The sequence below is a fragment of the Canis lupus genome, chromosome 25 (genome assembly GCF_011100685.1).
Source record: "Canis lupus familiaris isolate Mischka breed German Shepherd chromosome 25, alternate assembly UU_Cfam_GSD_1.0, whole genome shotgun sequence".
NCBI classification, from domain to species: Eukaryota; Metazoa; Chordata; class Mammalia; order Carnivora; family Canidae; genus Canis; species Canis lupus.
In genome coordinates, this window is record NC_049246.1 from 51,558,118 (window position 1) to 51,582,645 (window position 24,528).

General features: G+C 61.1%; 2 protein-coding genes across 5 annotated transcripts in view; one reads left to right on the forward strand and one right to left on the reverse strand.

Annotated features, from left to right (window-relative positions):
* THAP4 (THAP domain containing 4) overlaps positions 1–928 on the reverse strand; it is a 38,568-nt gene extending 37,640 nt beyond the window's left edge. Inside the window, exon 1 of the mRNA XM_038574457.1 lies at positions 790–928. Within this exon, the coding sequence (XP_038430385.1) occupies positions 790–866 (77 nt within the window). The 5' untranslated portion in view covers positions 867–928. The remainder of the gene's footprint in view (positions 1–789) is intronic.
* On the forward strand, positions 1–24,375 carry ATG4B (autophagy related 4B cysteine peptidase). Of its 4 annotated transcripts, XM_038574460.1 has the most exons (14): positions 1,411–1,526; positions 10,231–10,332; positions 10,480–10,551; positions 12,103–12,201; positions 12,774–12,875; positions 13,355–13,427; positions 16,103–16,182; positions 19,359–19,552; positions 19,864–19,942; positions 20,220–20,365; positions 21,500–21,556; positions 21,797–21,890; positions 22,376–22,573; positions 22,904–24,375. In XM_038574460.1, the coding sequence occupies exons 1-13, from the start codon at positions 1,517–1,519 to the stop codon at positions 22,402–22,404; spliced, it is 1,137 nt and encodes a 378-aa protein (XP_038430388.1). In that variant the 5' UTR covers positions 1,411–1,516; the 3' UTR covers positions 22,405–22,573; positions 22,904–24,375. The 4 variants fall into 4 exon arrangements, with proteins under 4 accessions (XP_038430389.1, XP_038430388.1, XP_038430387.1 ...); XM_038574461.1 differs by lacking the exons at positions 1,411–1,526; positions 22,376–22,573 and adding an exon at positions 1–148 and having other exon boundaries at positions 22,904–22,977; XM_038574459.1 differs by lacking the exon at positions 22,376–22,573 and having other exon boundaries at positions 22,904–24,373.
* Positions 24,376–24,528: the final 153 nt, after the last annotated feature.

Sequence of the window (24,528 nt, forward strand, 5' to 3'; positions counted from 1 at the left end):
CCAGGGAGCCAGCGGACGGAGGACGGAGGAGGACTCGCTGGATCAGGCTGGAGTCCAGGAAACCTCCGGAAGGGAGCCGGGCCAGCCCAGGAGGCACAGCCGTCTCCCCGCTGTCCAGCCCAGAGGGCAGAGCCGTCTCCTGCCCCAGGTGCAGCCCAGAAGTGGCCAGGGCGTCGGGCGCAGGGCAGGGGCGCAGGGTGGGGGGCGCAGGGCAGGGGAGCAGGGTGGGGGGCGCAGGGCAGGGGCGCAGGGTGGGGGGGCGCAGGGCAGGGGAGCAGCGTGGGGGGGCGCAGGGCAGGTGGTGCGGGGCAGGGGCGCAGGGCAGGGGGGCGCGGGGAAGGCCGGCCTCGCCCGGCTCCAGCGCAGATGCTGCAGGACGCCCCCCGGGGGGGCAGCCCGTCCCGCCTCCCCCCTCCCGGCCGCGGGCCGCCAGGTAGAGCTCGCGCGGCGCGGCCACGGCGCGGGCGGCCCGGGGAGGGGAGGGGAGGGGAGGGGGGGCGGCCCGGGGAGGGCAGGGCCTCGCCATCGGGGGCGACGCTCGCGGACAGCTGAGCCGAGCGCGCGGCGGGAGGGGGCTGGGCGGAGGGGGCGCCGGGGGCCGCGGGGCCCAGAGACGGCGGCCCGCGCCAAGGTCACACAGCGCCGGCGCTGACTCACGGGCGGGACCGGCCGAGGCCCGGCGCTCCGGGGGCCTCCCGCCGCGGGCCGCGCGGCCTCAGTTTCCCCGCGGGGCCGGGCGGGGGCGTGGCCGGCCGGGGCGGCGGCGGCGGCGGCGGCGGGGCGCGTTACCTGTGGAAGGACACGGCGCGCTTCTCCCCCTTGCCCTGCCGGTTGGAGCAGTTCGCGGCCGCGCAGCAGATCACCATCTCGGGCCTCAGGCCGCCGCGCCGCCGCCAGGCTCCGGCCCTCGCCGCGCCGCGCCGCGAGCGGGACCGCCCCGAGGGGAGGGCGCGCGGCGACACGGCTGCGGGACGTGGGAGCCGGCCCCCGCGGCTCCCGTACGGCAAGATGGCGGCGCGCGCCCCGCTGCCCCGCCGCCCCGCCGCCCGGCAGCGGCTCGGCCGGCCCGGGCTCCCCTGCACCCGGCGGGGCGCGGCCCGCGGCTCGCGGCGTCGGGGGAGGGCGGGAGCGCCCCGGGCCGGCGGCCCCGTACGGAGGCATGGCGCGCCGGGCCGTCCGTACGGCAAGATGGCCGCGCCGACGGCCCGGGCGCGCGGCGGGTTAGCGCGCCCTCCCCGGGGCCCAGCCGCCCGCCCACGTCTGCTTCCGCCAGCCCGACGCGTCGCCGTCGGGTCCCCGGGGCGGACGCCGCGGGCCGCCGAGTTGCCGAGCGCGCGGGCCCGGCCCTCGGCGTCGCGCCCCGCCGTACGCCAAGATGGCGGACGCGCACTTCCTCCCGCACTTCCGGCCCCGCCCGCGCTCGCTGGGCCCGGATTGGCCCCGGCGGCGGCCCGTCGCGTCGCGCTGCGGAACCGTCGGAGCGACGCGGCTCTCAGTCGGCGGCCGGAGAGGGAAGATGGACGCAGGTGAGGGCCCGAGCGGGCGCGGGGAGGCGGCGGGCGGCGGCGTCCTGGCTCGGGGGCCGCGGGGGGGCGGCGCGACGCGGCGGGGGCAGCCGGGGCGCGGGGCTGCGGGGCGGGGCGCGGCCGGGGTCCGTGGGCGGCCGGCGCGGGGCTGACAGTCGGCCGTCGGCGCGGGGCCAGCGCGGCCCGCAGCTCCCGGGGCGGGGGGGGGGGCGGGGCGGGCGGAGGAGGCCGGGGCTGCCCGACCCCGACCCCGGCCCCGGCCCCGCGGGAGGCTGGCGGCCAGGAGCGGACTCCCGACACTCAAGCGCACGCTTCCTTTTTTATTTTTATTTTATTTTTTAAGTCTAGTTCTTTAATTCGGTGCCCAGGAGATGGTGCAGGCTGCGCTCCGTGTCGCCCAGGAGCTGAGCTCACCTTGTCACGTCTCAGCTTCGCGGGCTCCCGCGGCGGAGCGCGCCGGGGAAGGGCGGCCGTGCGCATGTGCGGGGCCGGGCCTGCTCGTCCCGCCGCCGTCGGGGGCACAGCCCGGACCCCGCGGGCGCCTCGGCCTCGGCTGGCGCTCTTTGTTCGGTGGCCTCGAGCCTCGCCACGCGGGCCGCCGCGCCGCCCGGGTCGGGCACCTCCCCTCCCCCGCCGCCACCTGGTTTAGGTCCACCTGTCGCCCCGGACGGCTTTGTTTGCTTGGGCTTCCTCTCCTGCCAGTGGCCACGTAAAGGTACCCAGATCTCGGTTTGGAAACGAATGCAGGCACGTGTGGCCAGTATTTCAGTGGCCTGTGGCATCGTGTCACATCCGCGTGTTAGGTGCCGGAGCAGCCGCGGCCCTGACTTCCAGCGGAGCATGTTAACCACATTATCTTTGGGAAGTTTGTTAAAAAAAAAAAAAAAAAAAAAAAAGGAAAAAAAGAAACCAGGACGCCTGGGTGGCTCCGCGGTTGAGCGTCTGCCTTCATCCCAGGGCGTGACCCCAGGTCCCGGGATCGAGTCCCGCATCGGGCTCCCTGCACGCAGCCTGCTTCTCCCACTGCCTGGGCCTCTGCCTCTCTCTTTCCCTCTCTCTCTCTCTCTCTCTCTTTGTGTCTCTCAGGAATAAATAAAACTTTTTAAAAAAAATTGTTAAAAAAGAAACCATCAGAGAGTGTTTTATTGTTTGCTGGAGGTGGAGAAAGGAAGAGAACTATTTATCCACCTTTTTTTTTGAAGTCGTCACTGCTCGGATGCCTTAGACTGTTAACACGAGCGACCTGGTAAGGTGGCCGCACAGCTCAGGGTTGGTCGCGTTACCCTGCACGTGGCAGTCTTCAGGTTGAAGTTAGGAGTGGCCACGTGCTGAGGATATCCTAACGGGACGCTGAGGGGTATTTCAAAGTAGAAAGTATTCACATTTGAAGGTCGTCGTTGTTGCTCATGAAAATACATGTGGTATTTGGAGACTGTGGTGGAGAGCTTTCTCCGACACCATGCTGACTGATGGTACGGCCTCCTGTAGCCTCTGGACTCCCAGGTTCGTCCTTCCTTGACCAAGTCTTGCGAGGTCCGCAGTTGCTTTTGTAGGGATTCGTTCAGTAAAGTACGTTTATTATTGAATGGGAGGTTTGTATTGGGCATTGTTCTAGACCCCGGGGCTAGAGAAGTGAATAGATGAGACAGAAACCACATGGCTCCTGTGGGAGAATGATGTGGGCCGAGCTAGAGGGGGTTGGAATGGTGGCCAGGATGGCCGGGAACAGTCTCCGGGCAGATGGGGGTACGTTTGATCAAGACCCAGGAGCAGCGCAGGGGGAAGGGTGAGTGGGTCAGTGTGGCCAGGATGCGGCAGGTGGGAGTGAGACAAGTAGGAGCCGAAGGCAAAGACACAGATTTGGCCAAGTCGTGGGGCCTTGTTGGGTCACAGTGAGGACTCGGGTGTTTGTTTATCCTAAGCGAGCTGGTGAGTCTTTGGAAGGTTTTGAGTGGGGGAGAAATGTGACTGGACGTATGTCTAGTGGACTCGCTCTGGCTGCTGTGTCCAGAACACACTGCGTGTCCTGCCGAGGGCCCCGGGCAGAAGCAAGGAGACCAGCTAGGAGTCTGTTTGGGTTAGCCAAGTGGGAGGCTCTGGAAGCTTCCTCAGGGTGGGAAGAGGAAGTTGAGTTGTGGACATATTTGAGGGTTGAGACAACAGGACTGTGTAGACACTGGAAGCGATGGGGTGGGAGGGGGCATGCAGGGGTGAGGAGTGGAAGGTAGTGCTGAGGTTCATGGGCTGAACTGAGAAACTGATGGCGAAGACTTTGGGGGTCTTGCTTGGTGGGGGAGCTGTTGGACTGTACGTGTTGACTGTTGTTAGACATCTACGTGGTGATGTCCAGGGGCCTGGAGCTGAGGTCGAAGTGTATGGGAAGCCACTTTGGATGAGATGCGGAGGGTCTGAGAGGAGGAGGAAACAGAAGGGCTGCTGGCTGGCGTGGGGAGGTCCAGAAGTGGCAGGCCAACTGCAGGCTGGTGGTGTTCTTCACGGAGCCCCGGCACTGTGTCCAGGCACGCTCTGGGCTCAAGGAACCTGTGCGTGCCAGCAGTCACATAGCTGTGCTGTCCGTCCCTTGAGGACAGAGCCAGCGTCTCGAGGGCTTCACGCTGTGTCTGGCATGTGCTTGGTAATCGAGGTAATGCTTACGGGTTCTGCGCCGTGAGAGCTTCAGTTTGGAGAGTCTGTTGGGTAAATGTAGTCTGTTAGCTAATAAGGTCTCAGTGGGGAGAGGGGCTGCTCACCTGCGGGCAGCCGGGCCCAGCGTGGCGTGCTGTCCAGCGTGCCCGTGGGCGTGAGATCTCCTGGACTCTGGCATAGCTGATGTTCCGGGTGCTTTTCTTTTCCTTCTTTTTCATCCAGAACTGAACTGCCAGCATCTTCAGGGAAACTGAGATTTTAAACAGTAACTACTTGGGATGCCCTAGTGGCTCAGCAGTTAAGCGTCTGCCTTCGGCTCAGGTCGTGACCCCCCGGGTCCTGGGATCGAGTCTGGCATCAGGTTCCTTGCAGGGAGCCTGCCTCTCCCTCTGCCTGTGTCTCTGCCTCTCTCTCTGGGTCTCTTCATGAATAAATAAATACAATCTTTAAAAATAAATGGAAAGTAACTACTTAGTAAACCTGTTTTATTTGTTGTTTGTTTAGTAAACCTAGTTTTTAAATGTAAACGTTTTCTAAAGAAACGATAGAATCCTTTGGTTTTATTTATAAAGCATAATCTCTTAGAAGCTATTGGTGTTTTGGGGAAATATCTTTGAAAAGTGATATTATGCAGTAAGCTCTAACGGAAATGCAGTGGTGTGTGTTTTGTGCTTCTCCCTGGTGACTACAGTGTGGTTGGTACTAAGTGGAGACAAATTGGTTACCGCCATTGAGCACAATTCTCCATTTTTCTGCCAGATAAATAATATTAAAACGTTTGTTTCTAATGGAATTACTGTAGTAGTGAAGCTTTCTGCTTCCTCTTCCGGGTGTGCTCACGGACATCTTGGAGGAAAATCTAGAAAATCAAGTGTCTGGGACCCAAGTGACCAAGTGAGGGAAAGTGCCTCTGAAACAGCCTCATTCTTAAGGTGGGTGACACGTGTCAATATTGCTTGCCCTGAGTGTCATCTTAGTGGAAGTTAAAACCATTTCCTGGGAGTCTGGAGACTGGGATTCTTTTCAAGATTTGACTGCTTTTCACTCAGGAGGCATGTGAACTGTTTCATATATGATACGATACCATGTGTGGTGGTGATGAGATTATTTTGAGGCCTAATTAATTTGGGGCAGCTCTCTTTGGGAAGGATGCAGGGGCTCCTGGCCTCAAGCCTTCGTGAAGCTGGTCCATCTGAGCAGAGTTGAGAAAGCAGTGGCCTCCTGATATTGGCCAACCTGTGCAGATGTTACTGATTGTGAACTCTAGTTTTCTTGTTTGTTTTTTAAGATTTTATTTTTTCATGAGAGACACACACAGAGAGAGGCAGAGATACAGGCAGAGGGAGAGGCAGGCTCCATGCAGGGAGCCCGACGTAGGACTCAATCCCTGGACCCCGGGGTCATGGCCTGAGCCCAAAGCAGATGCTCAACCACTGAGCCCCCCAGGTACCCCTTTAGGTTTTATATATATATATATATATTAGAGATTTTACATATTTATTTGACAGAGCGAATGAACACACATATGTATGCACAAGCAGGGGGAGTGGCAGGCAGAGGCAGAAGGAGAAGCAGGGAGCCTGACATAGGGCTTGATCCCAGAATCCTGACCTGAGCCAAAGGCAGACACTTAACTACCTGAGCCACCCAGGTGCCCCAAACTTTTCTGTTTTAAAACTAAAGTTAGGGGGCCCCTGGGTGGCTCAGGTGGTTAAGTGTCCGCCTTCGGCTCAGGTCAGGATTCTGGTACCCAGCCCCGTGTTGCGCTCCCTTCCCCGCGGGGTGTCTGCTTCTCCTTCTTCCTCTGTTCCTCCCTTTGTTCATGCTCTCCAAAGTAAATATATAAAATCTTTTTAAAAAAAATAGAAAAGTACTAGTTTTTTGATTGAACTGTTTTCTGAAGTGGTGTTCTGTAACGGTTTTCATTCTGCAGAAGCGCTAATATGTGTTTTGTGTAAATGACTGCCGATGATAAAAGTGGCGTTTTGTAAGGGGCAAGGGAGATTTCGTTTGATCTTACAGATTATGAGGCTTGAAATAATACCAAAAAAAGGAGGAGGAGGAGGCGCTGGAAACTGTTGCTGGGACCTGGCACTAGCCTTGCGTTCCCACCTCACTGCAGAGCCAGCAGCCATGCCCCACTTTGTGGCCAGGGGACCAGGGCCGTGCATCCTACAGCGAGCAAGTGGGCTCTTTTGTCTCCACAAACAAATCTTCATAGAGATTAGAAAATTGAGCATCAGGCGTGGATGGTATTTAGAAAAACCTCTTTCTGCCTCAGAGGGTAAGGTCTGGAAGGTTCAGGAGTGTGGTGGCCTGGTCCAGGCATGGCGGCTGGTGCTGAGTGAGCAGTGCCTCCACCCGAGGGAGCCGTGAGGAGCCATGAGGGCGCCCAGGCCACGGCATTCGGTCAGGTGTCAGTGTCCTCTGCTGCAGGTGGGACAGTGCAGAGCCACCAATGGCCGGTCAAGACTGTGACGGCTGCACGGTGACGAGACGTCCTTCACTTGCTTTCCTGGTCGGAACTGCTGGAGGTCCGTGGGACTCCGTGCTCGTTTTCCAGGGTGGAAGCCTAAGGACGTTGAGCCAGCCTGTGTCAGATGGCTGGCTTCTGCCCCCGAGACCCAGTCTTGGGAGGATGCTCGTTGCTTAGATTCAGCGTTCCGAGGTAATTACCTGTTTGGGTCAGTGTCCTGTGTATGTTGCACCGGGTGGCACACCTGTCACAGAATGTGGAGGCTGGTCTTCATTCCGCACGGTGGCGCCCCCAACTTACTCGTTCTGGTGACTTCTGGGGGACCCACCCCAAAATGTGCCTACTGTCACCCAGCATGGGGCAAAGCTTTTCCTGTTTCCTCCTCACACCATCCTTGAGGGATGAGCACAGTAAGGCCTCCACTGAATGAGGGTCAGACTTTGTGCTGCCCCCAGCGGGGACTGTGTTCAACAGGCGTGATGGACACACACTCCCTGTACAGTGTCCCCTGGGACCGACAGGGGGACACGGTCCCAGTCCAAGGACGCTGCAGTGCCATGGAGGGAGTGTGTCTGCAGCAATTCCAGAGGCACGTGTGACTTGCACCCAACAGAGGTGGGATTGGGGGGGGCGGGGGGGCAGAGGCAGGAAAAGCAGCGATGCGACAGGTGAGGGGGAACATGGGCATGTGAGCACTCTTGAGGGACCCTGCAGATGATGGATGTGTACCCTCACTTTGAGGCTCCTGCTAATCTGGCAAGAGCCGGGGTCACTTCCCAGGAGTTCATTCCCTTTGAGTGCGTCTGGCGCCTTATTTGCTTTTGGCCAATGCAGTAAAGAATCTGAGGCCACACAACCCATAATTCAGTTGGCTATAGTAGGAAATTTGGTGATGAAGTGTTAACTTAATAGAACACCTCTTCTTCTTTCCGTCTGAAGTTAGCGTGGTTGCCTATAAAGTTTGCTAGTAAACCTAAGAAATACGCCTGTTTTGCATTTGCCACCTCCGTGATGAAAACCTTTCAACTTCAAAGGTGCCCCACCTTAGATACCAGGTTGTGGTCCTTTGACATATGCGGCGCCCCTCCTGCAGAGCGCACCGGAGAGATGCTTGCCCACAGCACTCGGTAGCCTCCGGGTCGCAAGCCGTCTCTGCATCTTTAGTTCACGGCTGCAGCCTTTGAAGGGTCAAGGCTCCAGTAGGGCAGGATGAGAGCTAGGGTCCTGCTGTGTTATCACTCGGTATTAGACAAGTTGTTTGCGTCCTCCTTCGTGGAGAGTAAACTTTTGGGTTTGAATCTACGTGTTGGTTAAAGGCTGGAGGTCCTGACAATAGAGAAGTAACAGAAACACCGTGATGTTTGCAGCTCCTCAAGAAGATAGAACGCATTTTCACTCCAACGTAGCATTCATAATGACGTGCAGAAACATGTAATCTTTTTTTCTTTTTAAGACTTTATTTATTTATGAGAGACTCAGAGAGAGAGAGGTAGAGACAGGGGCAGAGACACAGGCAGAGGGAGAAGCAGGCTCCATGCAGGGAGCCCGACGTGGGACTCGATCCCAGGACTCCAGGACTACGCCTTGGGCTGAAGGCGGCGCTAAACCACTGAGCCCCCGGGGCTGCCCCAGAAACACGTAATCTTATGTAAGAAAGGAGGGCCAGAGAAACCCAGGCTTAATGGTTCCTAAGCGTAGACAGCTCGGTTGGCTCCGTCGAAGCACCAGCAGTCAGACACGTTGAGTGGAGCCCCTGCGAGGACCCGGCCAGTGGGGGCCCCCGGCGCCTGCCATCACGCTCGCGTCCCGGGCAGCGCGGCCTGTTCCAGAAGCACAGGACTGCCCTGACGCTGTCAGGTTTCAGATGGAAAGAAGGGAAGGCAGAGCTGAGAACTGGAGAGTGCTTGAAGCAGCAGATGGTCTCCTGTTGCCGTGTATTTCTTTGTTCAGGAGCGTTGCTTTCCCAGCCCTGTGACTGGGAATTAGCTGCGCATCCAGCTTAGCCTTTTGAGTGTCGTAAGATTGCGTGCCTCTGAGGCTGCAGTTCTGCGTCCTCAATATTAATGACAGCAGCTGACCTTGGAACCCTTGTGTCTGCCGGCTTCTATGTGAGCACCTTGTGGGAAGGTTCATGGACACGTTGCAGCTGCACTGTGAGGGTGTCCTGTTATTTTTTCCCCCCATTTTATGAGTAAGGAAATCTCTACATTGAGAGGTCAAGGGCCCCAAAGAACGTACAACCTGTGAGTGCCTGAGCTGGGATCTGAGTCTCTGCTGCCAGGCGCCAGAGCCCGCCCTGCACCCCAGCATCCCCAAGGGGTTGTGCCCGGTGCCGGAGGACACCGGGGGTGCTCGCATCGGGCACGTGAGGGGCACCTGACAGGGTGCGTGGACCTCTGTGCAGCACGGTGCTGTGAGGCTGGCCGCCGTGTGCTGCTGCCGTGCGTCTACGCGGAGTGACTGTGTCATTTAGGATAGAGGAGGAAATCACAGGTGTCGTTTGGTTTCCTTTGTGGATCTACGCAGAGACTTCTGGAAGGAGACTCCCAGCTACCTGCGAAGCTGCAGATGGTTTTTTGTTTTGCAGATGAGTTTTTAATAATGTTTTTGTGGTCTTTGAGTTTTTAAAAATGAATGTTATTGTTATAGAACATATATAATAAGTGGGGCTATTAAAAATTAAATTCAGTTGTGGGAGAAACTATTATAACTAACTGATTTTCCAGAGTTATTTGGGAAGTTGCAGGTGAAGGTATGAGGGACTGGGTCCCACTGAGGCTTGAGAGGCAGCAGGTGAAAGCTCTGTGTGCTTGGGCTTCCGTGAGGGGCAGCCGGAAAGTTGGGGACCCAGGACGCTCCGTGCCCCTGGCCTCACGGGTGTTGGTCTGGGCTCTGCGGAGTCTGGGGACCGTGAGCAGGGTGTTTCCTCAGCCGGCTCCCAAGGACAGAGAGGGACACGGGGCGTCTCTAGCTTAATTGAGGCAACAGAACAAAACGGTGCTTAGGTCTTGTGAGCTCCACACACAGCGACCTTCTTAGCAGGTGGGAGCTGGTGGCCGTGCTCTTCCAGGAGCATCTTGAGTGAAAACAGCTGGGAGAGGCTCAAGGACTTTGCCGAAAGGTCTGTTTGTTTCTGGGGGTTTGTGTCCCACCCAGGAGTAGTACCTGCCCCTCCACAGCTGCTTGTCATCATCGTCCCCAGCTTGTGTTTCTTGCCCCTGAAGCTCCCCCTTCCCCACGGCCTCTGGACACCTGCTCCTAGGGGACACCAACCCCACCTGTTATGTGGTGTGGCCTCGCTTGCACGCTGCGACGCAAGGATTTCTTTTGTCCTGTAGGTTTAAGTTTAAAGCGAGTACTTACATCAGGTACTTCCCTCCGTGGGGCCTCCGCGGAAAGGCCGGGCTCGGGTGGGGCGGCCGGAGGTGCTGCCCCGTGGCTTGCCCTGTCCTTGGTGGTTGTCCCGGCCCTACCAGGACACAGAATTACACGGGGCTCTTGACACAGAAGTGCTGGGAAGGATCTCCGCTGCTGTTTCATGACGTTATAAAAGTGGGATCAATGTGTGTTTGGTTTCAATAGCTACTCTGACCTACGACACTCTTCGATTTGCTGAATTTGAAGATTTCCCGGAGACCTCAGAGCCTGTGTGGATACTGGGTAGAAAATACAGCATTTTCACAGGTATTGGCCACATTGGAGCCTGCTGTGCTCTCAGGCTCAATCTACAAAAAGCATTTCGTGGTCATAATAGTTATCTGTTAACGTTTTATGACACGTGATCTATGAAGTTAAGGCTTTGTGTGTTTTCTTCTTTTAAACAATCCCTAGAAAAGGATGAGATCTTGTCCGACGTGGCGTCCAGGCTTTGGTTTACATACAGGAAAAACTTCCCAGCCATCGGTAAGTATGCCGTCTCTCACAACCCGTGATGTACACGATTTACAGGGAGGGAAACTTAGGTTTATAGGGTTGACTTGGGCGTGGGATACTTGTCGCTTCATCCTGAGCCTCACAGCGACCCTGGCGAGATACGCTGGCTGAGGTCTGGCCCCTGGTGTGGCGGAGGCAGGGTCCGATCCTCCGGATTCTCCCCAGGGCAAGGATTTTCCGATGCTAGTCGTGGTTTCTTTCTGGGACCTCAGATCAGGATGATGTTTCACAAGCGGCGTTCAGGCACGTAGAGCCGAACGGACCATGGAATCGTGTGTTACGAAGTCAGGCAGCTTCGGTTTGTGCGTCTGAACTGTGTCCTGGGTCACGGCTGTAACAGGAGGTCCAGGATGTTTGGAGGCCTTTGCTCCATGTCCATCGCCTTTCCCCGTGTTCCATGCCTGGTTGTGGGAGAGCTGAAGGGTGAGGCTGATGTGCCACGTCTTCACATGGCAGTAACGTACGTCCCTGGACGTACGTTGTCGTGGCCCTGGAGCTGGACAGAGGAGGGGCCCCAGTCTTGGCCTTGCCTCTGCTGATGGGAGAAGCCGCCACCAGAGGTTCGGCACTGGGGGGGCTCCAGCTCCTTGGCAGCTGGTCTCTGGCCCCTCACCGGGATCTGATCTCCTGGGTTCTCGGAAGGGAGACAGATGCGGTGTAGCCGCAGTGCTCGATGTTCCGGAGCGCTGCAGTGTGGGGAGACGAGGCCGGTGCCAACACAGGCCACTAGATGATGGCATTCGGCAGGTGCGCTCCGGGGGTCGTTCATGCCACAGATTCACACACCTGCTCTGCGGCTGCTCTGCTCCGCCCTGGAGGCAGGGGTGGAGGCGCCGGGCCGGGGCCTGTGCAGGCCTGGGAGGGACCCTGCTGTCCCGCAGGTCTGCCATCGGGACTCACAGTGAGGTCGGGCCGAGGGGAGCCTTGTGTTTGGTGGAGCCCTTGAGAGCAAGGGTGCCTGCCGCAGGCGGCCGGTGCGTACAGGAGCTGGCGCGGCAGGCCCAGAGCGCTGTGCTTCCTCTGCCCGCTGCCACTCTGCCCTTGACACCTCGTCCACCCACGTGTGGGAGGGGCTGCCCTCGGCTCCAGGTGCTGCTGGCTGGGATGTCGGGTGTCCCCTGTCCCTGTGGGGCCCGGGCCGTGGGCGTGACGGGGACAGGCCCCGGGGCACCGAGCAGCCCGGGTTACGGTTCTGCCCTCCTGCGTCTGGGGCCCGCTCTCCCAGCAGCCGCCTGGTGCCCTTCCGGTGCCGGTGGGCACGGCCTCCTGACCACGCTTGGAGCTTTCCCGGTTACACCTGAGGCGTAGGGTCTTTCCATGTGTTTTCCACACATTCTCAGTCCTCTGTGACTGACTTGTTCCTGTATTTTGCCCAGTTGGAGGGGTTGGCAGGACGGGTCTGCCCAGTACGTGTGCCCCCAGCGTGAGCAGGACCTATAGGGCCTGTCCCCTGAGGTGGAGCGGAGCCCTGACCCGCTAGGCCATCTGACGGCGGGGCCTCTCCTTTGTCCCCCGCTACAGGGGGAACCGGCCCCACCTCGGACACGGGCTGGGGCTGCATGCTGCGGTGCGGACAGATGATCTTCGCCCAGGCCCTGGTGTGCCGCCACTTAGGCCGCGGTGAGTTTCGGCCCCGGGGTGCCAGCTCTCTCGGAGCCAACAGGGCTGTGGGCTTAGCTTAACCAAAGCTGGTCCCCACCGCAACACAGACCCCGATTCTGGGTTTTCTTGAGCGGTGACCCACTAGTTTTCGTTGGTTTAAAAAAGTGAGTTTAGGGCAGCCCGAGTGGCTCAGCGGTTTAGCGCTGCCTTTAGCCCAGGGCGTGATCCCGGGGTCCTGGGATCGAGTCCCACGTCACGCTCCCTGCATGGAGTCTGCTTCTCCCTCTGCCTGTGTCTCTGCCTCTCTCTCTCTCTCTCTCTCATGGATAAATAAAATACTTTTAATAAAATAAAAATAAAAAAGTGAGTTTAAGGAGTTCTGGTGAACGTTTGTCTTTTAGAAATCGTGTCACTGAAACCTTTTTTTTCTTTCTGTATGGACTTGTTTTTGATGGTTTGGAATCCTGGAGAATTTAGCTTTTAACTTTAGGTTCCAAAAGAGGGTATTGTCACCTGTGGCTTGAGTGTTTTATAAACGTAAAGCTTCTTTCTCCTGTTTGGGTAAAACAACTTCTGTGTCTCTCCGACAGATTGGAGGTGGACACAGCGGAAGAGGCAGCCGGATAGCTACTTCAACGTCCTCAACGCGTTTATCGACAGAAAGGACAGTTACTACTCCATTCACCAGATAGGTGGGAGGCTGCAGAGTGTGCCCACGTCTGCCGCCTAGACCAGGCCGAGTGGTGGGGTCCCCTGACAGCTTCTCTGCTGTCAGGTGTCGAGGCGAGAGGGTGTGGGTGCCCTGGCCTGTAGCCACCAGGGGCTGCTGCTGGGGCCAGGCCGGCCTTGCCCTGGGGTGGGGCTGTTTGCGCGCCTCTTTGTGGAGCGTCACGCTCTCACTTACAGAAGGAAGTCAAGCTATAGCTTTGACTCATTTAGTTTCCTCCAGGCTGTTCCGTATTGGAGGGCTGGCATCCTGACTTGTCGTGTGGGACGGCCTGAGGTGGCCTCCGTCCTCCCTGGAGGAGCTCCTGCGGGGGGCGGGGGTGGGTGCACCTGTCCAGGCTTCCTGTGGAGTGTTTCCGCTGCTGCGTGAGGCCAGGACTGGCCTCTTCCGGCGGGCGGGGGCGGGCGGCTGGGGCGCACGCCTAATTCCGTGTGTTTCCCGCAGCGCAAATGGGAGTTGGCGAGGGCAAGTCCATCGGCCAGTGGTACGGGCCCAACACCGTCGCCCAGGTGCTCAAGTATGTGTCAAGCCCTGTCCCTGCAGGTTCCTCGGGGGTAGCGGGAGCATGAACTCTCCTGAATCCTCATTGTTGAAGGAAACGAGGGTTGTTTTTCCCTTCCCTGGCGGTCCTCCTGGGAGTCCTCAGGTGGCGCGCCAGGTGGTCTCCCGTGGGGAACGTTCCTGGCAGATGAGCGTCTTCATCCCGATGGCACTCGCTGGGTGGGGTTTCCGTGTGTCCATCAGACGGACGCATGCACTCAGGTGCTCTCTGGTGGTCAGGGAGGCTGAAGCTGGCCTGGAGCAACAGTGCAGGGTGGGTGCCGTGGGCCCTGCCCCTGTGCTGACCCCACCCTCACCACCTCGGACCGTGTCCACAGCTCCGCATCCTGACCCGTGCATCTGCCGCCCGCCCCCTGCTCCCCGCGCTCCTCATGTGGCATCTGAACTGGCCCTTCCCCTCCCTCGTCCCCCAGCCCTCTCGCCCTCGTTGCAGCAAAGGGCCTTGTCCTCCAGCTGGCTGCTCTTGTCAGGTTCTTTAGGTTCCTCCGGGGCGCTCCCTTCGCTCGCACACCCAGCTCCTAGCTGATCCCCAAGCCTGCCCACTGTCTCTCTGTCCCCTTACCCAGCCTCCACGTTCACTCAGCCCCTGCCGCACGCCCCTAAGAGCCCTGGGTCCAGCCCTGCATGGCTCGGAAGCAGAGTCCCTGCGTGGCCTGTGTGTGCTCAGCGGGGGTGGTTTGCACGTGTGCTCTGTTGCGTGGTCCACATGCTGTAGAAGTCTGCGCGTGTAGCTCTGTGTGTGCCTGCACCCAGGGGTGTCTGCGTGGTCTACGGGTGGGCTCCCTTTGCCCCCACTGCTGCCCTGGAGCAGCTCCTTCCAGGCTGGTGTCCACGTGGTCTCATCCAAGGGCCAGGTGTGGGCCCTCTGTTTACTCAGGTTCAGCAGGTGTCCTCACAGAACCCTGGGCTGTACAGCCGCCCTCTTGGGTCCCCGTTGATGGTTGATGGCTCCATTCTGGCCCCTCCACCTGCCCGTGAGCACTGCAGGGCTGGTGTGGGCCTTTGGCCACTTCTGTCTTGTGTCTGCACAGTGTTCGCTGTTGTTTGCACAGGCACAACTCCCAGGGTCACACGCCAGTGCTGACTTGTGCCCAGACCCCAGACTGAGGTCCAGATACTTGCTCAGCAGCAGCCCTTGGATTTCCATGGGGCACATCAGCCTAACAGCCAAAACCCACAGCTGACCCTCCTCCCCGTCCCCGGCCTCTTCATTCTACAGGGAAGGCAGTGTGGTCTTTCCAGGACCATAGGCCAAAAACTGGGATTGTGATTGTGCTAGGTTCTTTTTCTCAACATCCCATCCAGACGTGTCTAGGCTGCACCTAGCCTTCGTGGCCTCCCTGTCCTCACCCTTTCCAAGCTCCTTCTTCCGCCTCCTCGTTGGTCTTTTCTCTTTGACGTTCTCGAGTCTCTTTTAAAATACCAGTAAAGTGTTGGGGCGCCTGGGTGGCTCAGTGAAGCATCTGGCTATTGATTCGGACTCAGGTCCTGACCTCAGGGTCATGGGATCAAGCCCCCACCCCCAACTCTGTCGGCTCCGTGCTCCATGCTCAGTGAGCAGTCTGCCCGAGAGTCTCCCTTCTCTCTCCCTTTCCCTCTGCCTTTCCCTAGTATTCACATGTTCTCTCTAAAGTAAATTAATGAATGTTTTTTAAAGATTATTTATTTGAGGGAGAGCGAGTGTAGCGTGCACAAGCCGGGGGTGAGGGAGGGAGGGGAAGGGGCAGAAGGAGAGAGAGGAGCAGGCTCCCCACTGGTGTGGGGCTCCATCCCGGACCCTGAGACCTGAGCCGAAGTCAGACTCTCAACCCACTGAGCCACCCAGGTGCCCCTAAATCAATAAATCTTATAAAATTAGAATACCGGTAGGTGTGATCTTCATAAAACATAAGTCGGCCTTGTGCCCCTTCTCTGCTGAGGACGTCCATAGTTGACTGCAGGTGTAGTGGGCGTGCCCTGCCTCCCCCGCTTGCCCTGTGCTTGCTCCCAGCACACCCACCCCGGGCCTCTGCACCTGCTCCCCGGCATCTCGGGGTCGGCCTTCGCATCAAGGCCTCCCTGCCCTGCCTCGGTCTTGCCCCCGGCTACTGCTCTGTTCTCCGTGGTGCTCACTGCCCACACAGTTACTTATTTTCACCCTCCTCTTGTCTGGAACGGCAGCACCAGGGAGCCTGCGTTGTCTCTGGCATGTCAGTGGGTTTCAGCCCTGTATGTGGCCCGCGGGGCAGCGGCCAGTGGAGTTTCTCACCTGCTCCCCTGGCCTCCACTGTGGCCTTCCCACCAGGAGGGGCTTCGTGTGGTCGCCCTTGCCCTGGTCAGTCCATCTCTTCTGGGGTGAGGTGGAGCTGGGCCTGCCTGAGTTGCTGAAACCTGCGGGGTCTGGGACAGGGTTTGTGTTTCATTTCCTGTCTCCTCATGCAGCTACATCAGGAAACGATGCCCCGCAGCAGGGCTCTGTCCCCAGGCGGCAGCTGGGGTGAGGGAAGGCGCCCTGGGCCAGGTGGGGGGAAGCAGGCTGCAGCCTCAGCTTCACTCCCGTCCGCTGGGACTTTCATCTCTGCTGTGCTTACCTCACGGAGGTGAAAGGTCTGAACTGTGAAGGCTTACTGCTGTGTCCTCCCCTTCTGTTAGGAAACTGGCTGTCTTCGACACCTGGAGCGCCCTGGCGGTCCACATAGCCATGGACAACACGGTGGTGATGGAGGACATTAGTAAGTAGACGGGGTGCGGGGCTCGGGCAGCGGCTCCTGGGCCATGGGGCGGGGCCCAGACACAGGCCTAGGGGAAGGGCCTGGACCCTGCAGAGCTGCGTTACTTAGTACCCCAGCTGTGTCCTCATGGCAGACACCTGGTTGAGGCCTTGATGGGCATCGCTGCTCCACAGGGAGAGGCAAGGACAGCTGGCAGCCGCACCGTCTGCAGCCCAGGCCTAAGGAAAGGGGAGCAGGGCTCTGGGGACCTCAAGGAGTCCGGGCATGCCAGACTTTAGTCCAAGAGGAACGTGATGGCTCCGTTTGGCACGTGGCCTCTCGCGAGACAGTGTGGAGCTTGGAGTCACGTCCTGTTACACAACCAAGCAGACAAAACTCTAACGTCTTCGTTTTTACTTAGGAACACGTTTCCCCAAAGACGTTGCTTTGAATTTTACCCAAGACGGAGCCCTTTGAGCGTGCTTACCTGTGGACTGGCTGGTCGGGTGGAGGCCGGCCTCGCGCCGTGACTGCTGGCGTGTGCATGTGCGCCCCACAGAGGACGGGTGGACGGGCTCCCAGCGCACAGCCGCACTCTGCCCTGCCAGCCCTCCCCGCCCACTGACCCTGTGCCCCTGAGAGCTGACAAACTAGGGGTCTGAACTCAAGGAAGGATGTTTTTCCCTTCTCACATTTTATTTCTTGAAATTTTTGTGAAACGTTGGAAACTGGAAATGTATAGAGAATAGAGAAAACCACGGAAGCCGCGCCTACTGATGGTGAGACCCCGGTCTTCCCAGTGTTGGTTTTGTGGTTCAGAGCAGCCCTTGCTCGGTAGCCGAGCATCCTCCCTGGTGGGACGTTGCAGCCCTTTGCTGTCGGGCTGCTTGTTCCCAGTAGGCGGCGTTTCTCTTGCCTCTCGTGTTGGGGAACCACTTAACCTCCGGGCCGACCCGGTCACCCGCCAGCCAGGCCTCCCCAGTACGGTGCCAGGAAGGGGTGAGGGACGGGCTGATTTCCAGAACCTGTGTTCTGGGCAGAGGGGAGGTGCAGGTTCGGGCCTGGAGGAGTCAGCTGGGGCCCGGACCTGGCTCCTGGCTCTCAGGGTCTCAGGTCATCGAGCAGGAGACGAGGCGCAGAGCCAGGGCTGTCTGAGGGGCATGTGGGTCTGTTCTGGTTGGGGTGCGGGTCTGGTCTCCCAGCTGTGGGCAGGGGCCCTAGAGTCCTCCCCTCCTGAGTCCCAAGTGGTGCGTCCTCGTTTTGGGTTTGATTTGGGAAGACCCTGGGACCTGGGGTCCTGGGCACAGTTCAGTGAGGCAAGGGGATGCTGAATGGCCGTGCTAATTGCTTTTGGCTTCAGGAGCCCCCGGGGGTAGGTGTTACCGAGGGCCCCAGCAAAGGCAGGCTCGCAGGAGGCTGCCTGAGGTCTCCGGTGTGGGAGCGAGAGCTCTGATTCAGCAAAGCGGATGCTGGGTAACCCATCCTGGCCAAGCCAGGACCGTCCTGGCGTCCAGGGTGCTCAGGAGCCCCCGGAGCCCCTCCCAGAGAAAGTGCTGGCTTTTCGCCTCCCCTGTCCGTTCCAAGGGGACGGCACAGGGCAGGGGGAGCCTTGCTGGTTGAGATGTGCCCGCCCTCCTTGGGGGGCCACGCAGGACCGCAAAGCAGCCTTCGCCAGCACCTGCCCTGGATGGGTTTAGACTTCGGTGAGGGCAGCAGACCCAGGGGATGCTCGGACTCTGGGGAGGAGTTACAGGTTGGAGATGACGTGCTGCGGGCGCACAGGCACGCGGAGACCACGTGTGGGGCCAAGAGCCTGGCGGCGGAAGTAGAGCAGAGGTGACTGGTGGGGCTCCCAGGGGGCGGGGGCCGGGAGCGCAGAGGAGCAGGAGCGGGCGTTTTCACAGCTGAACAGCTCCCAGGCTCTTAACCAGGCGTTTTTCGAGGGCGTGTGTTCTGGAGATGCGTCCCCACTGCAGAGGCAGACGCTTTCGCCAGTGTCCGGGGGATGGCGACAGCCATAGCCGCCTTTGAAGCCAGGCGGTCCCGCGGGCCTGGCTGTCTGCACGTGCTGGCGGGCGGGGTCGGCATCTTGAGGCGGCGGCTGGTGGGCTCGGGGTGTTGGGAGAGGAGCGAGACCCCGGTGGGTGACTGGTACACGGGAGATCCCGCCGTTTGCAGTGTTGGGGGCCACACACCCGCCTTCCTGCTGCGCCCCCCAGGGTCTCCCTGGCAGGCCATGGGCGAGGGGCCGGGGTTGTGTGTGGTCCCCACACCTGTGCGGCCGCCTCTGATCCGGAAAACCCATCCCGGGTTATTTTCCTGCTTTTGCATAGCCCGGCCATTCTGCGGAACCTGGGCCGGCTTGCTGCAGGGCCGCACAACCGACGCATTCGCTGCGTCAGGATTAGATCCGAGTAAACATTTTGCCTGAGAACGATACTCGGTGGCTGTCCTCAGCACCACGGCACAAGGCCGCCGCCCTCTGGTCGCGTCCTCAGGTCACTCGTGTGGGCCGTGCCTCCGCCTCCCTGTGATGACTGGGGTGCCGAGGGGGACGTGGCGTGGAGTTTTGCCTGCATGGTGCTTCTGTAAGCATCTTCGCGTCCAGCTCACCGGCTGGTAGGGTGGCTGGCTCACCGTGTCCTTTGCCGCGGGCCCGGGGCCAGCGGGTTCCCTGAGGAGCCCTGGTTCTGCTGAGCTCCCCGCAGTCTCCGCTCCCTGTGCCCGCGGCCTGGGCACATGCTGTTTGGGGGCCCCTGGAGCGTCCCCGTCCCCACCACCAGCCCTGGGTACCACCCCGAGGGATTACAGGTGTGCTTCGAAGGAAGGAGTCGTCCTCCGCGCTCACGAGGGGGAGGGCTGGTCCCCGATGGTGTCTGCGCCAGTGCCGCCCGCCGCCTGCGTGGTGGCTCCGTGGCGTGCTCCTTGTTGCTGCCCGGGACACGGCGGTGTTTGTTGCACTTGAGACATTATTTCATGGTAACAGTTTTGACCTGAACGTGCACAGAAAACGTTTGGCTCTTTTTTCTCTCCGGGGGCGGCGGGATTAACCTTAGACTTCTTTCCTAGGTTCGTGTTGTGTTAATAAGCACTTGACTTTTTTTACCTGTTTCGGAGACTAATTATGTGTGTGTTCCTCTGGGGTGAGCTTCCGTCGGGCTCTGTTCAGCCCTTGAAAGCACTTCTCTGTTTTTCAGGAAGGTTGTGCAGGGGCAGCCTTCCGTGTGCGGGGGCCGCCGCGCTTCCTGCGGATTCCAGCCGCCACTGTAACGGGTTCCCTGCTGGGGCCGAGGTCACCAACAGGCTGGCCCCGTGGAGACCCCTGGTGCTGCTCATCCCCCTGCGCCTGGGGCTCACGGACATCAATGAGGCCTACGTGGAGACCCTGAAGGTGCGTCTTCCCTGCCCGCGGGGGGACTGCAACACTGCTGCTCGATGCGGCGCCTCCTGGGCTCCACCCGGGCAGCCCCGACAGCGGTGGGGATCCCTGCCCGCCCCTCCTCCGCACCCCCCCTCCCCCCCAGGCCCACTGCGTGTGCGCCGCTTTCCTGGTCACAACTGCGCGTTACTTCCGGACTCGGCTCTCTGGGGCCCGTCTTCCCACTCCCCTCCCCCGTCCCTGCACCAGGCCCCGGGGCTGGCCGGGAGGGGACGTGCGCCCCCTGGCGTGCTGAGCCGGCCGCCCTGCCCTGTGTCCTGCAGCGCTGCTTCATGATGCCCCAGTCCCTGGGAGTGATCGGAGGGAAGCCCAACAGTGCCCACTACTTCATCGGCTACGTTGGTGAGCGGTGGTTCCGCGGGCGCACCCCAGCCGCCAGGGGCGGAGCAGCAGGGACTCGTCTGCAGGGCAGCCCAGCCGTCCCTAGGGTGTTGGCTTGACTCGCGGTGGCCAGTCCGGCAGCAGCTCCCGGGAGGGCGGTGTCCCCAGCTGGCTGCTGCTGGCCTCCATGCGCCCCTCCTCCCACTTCTGCCTGCCGTCCAGCCCTGGGGTTTCCACGCGCAGGGCTGAAGGGACCCCGGTGTGCTGCCGCCTGCTGACTTCCCCCCACCTGCCCCAGGTGAAGAGCTCATCTACCTGGATCCCCACACGACGCAGCCGGCGGTGGAGTTTACCGACAGCTGCTTCATCCCCGACGAGAGCTTCCACTGCCAGCACCCGCCCAGCAGGATGAGCATCGGGGAGCTCGACCCGTCCATTGCCGTGGTGCGTCCCCCCGTCCGTCCTGCCCTCCCCTCTGACCACGTGACTTGTGGGCAGGTGTCCTGAGCACTCGGGGCTCAGTTCTGTTCACAACGGAAGGGAAGGGCCTCCGATCTTAGGGTTTTGCTTTCAGTGTCTTAGTTACGCCCACGCTCGTGGCCTTCCCCCTTGGTAGGGTCGGGGTGTGAGCCCCTTTAACAGCCGCAGCCTCCCACCCCCTGCTCTCTGCCGTCTCTTGGGGGTCTTTGGTTTGACTTTTAAGTTGTTAGACCTAACGTATCCGAGAGATGATTCCCAGAATGAGCTTCCCGGCTCCGATCACAAGGCAGGAATTTGGGACGGTTTATGCAAACCTGTGTGCTCTCAAAATGCACTTGATGGGGAAGGAGGCCAGAAACAGCTGGAAGTAAAGGTGTCCCCAGGGAGAGACGAACTGAGTCACAGACAAGGCAGATTTGAAGCTGGCGTCTCTGGACGTGCGGCCTGTGGGTCCGTGGCCCCGGGGGGCAGGCCTGAGGGCGAGGGGCTGGAGCTTGCAGGGTGGCGTTCCTGTCCGGCTGGCTCGAGGCAGCAAGCATGTCCCCATAGCTGACCGCGGCGGGGGCTCAGGTGATGCAGCAGCCTGGGCCGGTAGTGCCGTCGGCAGTGGGCACAGAGTGACCCCCGACCCCGCCTGGTGGGAAGAGGGCTGCAGGTGCACTCGTCTTCCCGTGGAGCGCTGCCCGGGTGCCCCCGCCAAGCCCGGGCCGGGCCGGGTGGCCTTCGGGGCGGGAGGGCGCCCGTCTGAGCAGCTCCTGCCCCGGGCTCCTATTCCCGCGATTGTATTGTAGCCCTGGCAGCGCCCAGAGTCCTAGTGACGCGTCCCGGGCTCGGGGCTTTGTGTGTAGCGGCTCTGAGTGCCACCCCCACCCACAGTCCTCGTTGGGACCCCGGGCTCCCCGGGTCTAGGTGCTGCTGGGTGGGAGGCCCTCTTGGTGAGTTGTGCCGCGCACTGTGGGTCCAGGTGGCCTGGTGAGTCAGGGCGGAGGGTCCTCGGTGGCCAGTCCCCTGGCCTCTTCAGGCCCCCTCGGGCTCCACGCTGCACCTGCTGCGGCCTGTTTGGGCGCGTGCCACATGCCGCCGTCACCTCTGTTCCAGGGGTTCTTCTGTAAGACCGAGGGCGACTTCGATGACTGGTGCCAACAAGTCAGGCAGGTGGGTGGTGGGTCCCGCGCGTGGTGGGGGCTGGGGGAAGGCCATCTCGGGGTGTCCCGTCGGGGGTCGCGCCTGCCTGGGCACCTGGCACACAGCCCGCAGTGTCGCTTGTGGCACAGACCTTGCTGTGGGCCTTCGGAGACGGCTTCGGGTGTCAGCGTTGTGGAGCTTGCCCCCTGCGGCTGCTGGTTTGCGGGGGCTGCACCCCGCGCTGCGCCTGACGGCTGTGTCTGCTGACAGCTGTCGCTCCTCGGAGGCGCCCTGCCCATGTTCGAGCTGGTGGAGCAGCAGCCTTCCCACCTGGCCTGCCCCGACGTCCTGAACCTGTCCCTAGGTGAGTCGGAGCCTGCGGGGCCACGGCCGTTGCGGCGGTCTGCGGGCCGTGCGCTGTCCTGTCCTGTGTCGCTGCTTCCCCCAGGTCTTGTTCCTGTTGCTTTTGACCTTTAGTAGTTGTATGAGGCCACGATGTGACCACTTGGTGTGTGTGTGTGGGACCGGCTGCTGCCCGATAGCCTGGCCCTTGCCCGGGAGGGCAGCAGCACGATCCGTGCCTGTCCTCAGCCTCACGTGAGCACGATAGCCTGGCCCCCGGGCGTGGAGCGGGCGCGCACCTCACGCGGCCCCGGGTCTGGGCGAGCCAGGGCGAGCGAGGCTCTCCGCGACGGCGCAGTGTCTCTGCGAGGTCCGGCTTGGGAGCCAGCCCTGGAGTGTGGGCCACAGGTGGGCTCCGTGTCCTGCTGCCCACTGGCTCTAGGCCCAGGGCCGCCTCCCTGCCCAGGCCCTCAGTTTCCCTGAAGTGAATCCACTTGTGGCACACAGACAACCGGGACTCGGCAGGAAGGCCGTGAGCACATCCAGTTCATGCAGCCGTCCAGCTCTGACGCGGACGGGGCCTGTGTCCCTGCCCCTCTGAGAAGATCATGGAGGATGGTGACTGAGCCCGCCGTCCACGGCCCAGAAGGGAGCCAGGGTGCCGCACTGGAGACTCGGGACACACGTCCCACCAGTCCCCAGACGGTACCGGGGGTGCCCACCGCCTCTCGGGACGGGAAGCCCTGCCCTCCCAGCCCCGCCCCTTCTCTCGGGCTCTGGCAAGAAGCGTGTTCTCTTTTCAGACCAGCCCCAGGGACGCCCCCTCCTCCTCCTGCCCTCCCCTCGCCAGCCGAAGCGCCCGCCTGCTGGGACCCGCAGCCCTGGGGGCCGAGGCCTCCGCTCGGCAGCTCTGGGTCCTCTTGCCTCCTGCCGCACTGAGGGCGAGCGGGCCAGATGCAGGGTGTGGTGGGCGCTGCACACACCCCGGACACCCCACGCTGGGCATCTGATGACGTGTCGTCTCGTTTCTTCTAGATTCTTCTGACGTAGAGCGACTGGAAAGATTTTTTGATTCAGAAGATGAAGACTTTGAAATCTTGTCTCTTTGAAAACCCTGCAGTTGGGGGACGGTGTCCCCTGGCCCTCCCTGGGGGCCGTCGAGAGCCCGGCCCTGCCTCGGGGCGCTTGGCGCCGCTGCATTTCATCCATCCAGCCTGCCCGTCCGCTGAACGCCCGTGCCCCGTGCCGCCTCCGCCCTGGGACGGAGGACTGCCCTGTTCCGGGGGCCCTGCCGCCAGCCCCGGGACTGCGCAGGCCCAGAGGGCCCGGCCGGGGCGCCGCCGAGGAGCCGCCGCAGGACGCCCCGTGCAGCCAGGCCGGGAGCTGCTGAGAGCGGAGCCTTCACACCCGCGAGCGCTCGCCCTGCCACACTGCCAGCCCCGCATTAGCGCGCCGCCTCTGCCCTGCTTCCTCCTGGGCGCTCGGTTCTGGGTTTGCTTTGGAATTAAAGTCCTGTTTGAAGTTACAAGGACATGAATTTCTGTCGGGCGTGTCCCAAGTCAGTCTCCGAAGACCTGCAGGGCGGAGGGGCGCCCGCGGACTCGGCCAGCCCCCTGGCCCCCCCGCCCCCCCGCCTGGCGTGCTCCTCGGGGGCTACTTCAGTGGGGGATCGGGTTGGAAGAAGGCTTCTCCTCGCCCCGGGGAGCGAAGTAGCAAGGTGGTGGGGCGTGGTGGGATTCAGGGAGGTCCCCGTGCGAGGGACTCACCAGGATGGGGACGTGTCTGCTCTCCCAGAGCCGCAGGTAAAGCCTGAGTGGGGCGCGCCTTTCCACACCTCCTGTGCCGGTCCCAGCATTCCAGACGCCCCCGTGCCGCCGTCCTTGCTGCACCTGCTGCCCCGGGCCAGGACGGGGGCGGTGGGATGGGGACACGCTGCCCTCCAGGGCCTCCCTCCAGGCCCAGGCTCGAGGGTAGAGCCCACAGCCCCACGGTTCCTCACGAACCAGGGAGGTTTCCGGACCTTCCTGAGCACGGACGTCAGCTCCCGTGCCCTCAGCCTGCGGCCAGGCCCAGACTGCACCCCTCCCGCTTGGGTTTGCCGTCCGTCCTGAAGACTGGCCTGCGTCCCACCCGGAAGCACAGCAGGGGCTTGGGGGGCGCCTGCACCACAGCCGCCTCCGCGTCCTCCCGGGCAGGTGGGCGCACTGCCCTGTGCCTGCACGTCCTGCCGGCCCACAGAGGGGACTTCCTCCCATTTCCCGCCTGTGTCCTCGGTGGCGACCGTGGGGTAGAGCCGGGCAGCAGGAAAGGCAGCCGCGTTGCTCCGACTGAGCAGTGCAGCCGGGGGGCGGCCGGGGCTGATGCTGCAGCCCACGCTGTTGTACGTGGGGGACACGGGCCTCGGCCCGACCCACGGGGAGCCGTTCTGAGGCGGCTTACGGAGAATGTTCACCTCCCCAGTGTAGTTGGCAGTTCTTAACGGCAAATAACAGTTTCCGTAGAAAACACTTTGTTGTCTGTGTGTTGATTTTCCTTGAGTTGCAGGTGGACGTGGTAAGAACAGGGGGGGCGTCGCCTGGGCTCGCAATGCGCCAGGAAGATTCCACGGACGGAGGGACGGAGAGAGGGGCCACCTCCCCAGACACACAGTCCCCAAAGGG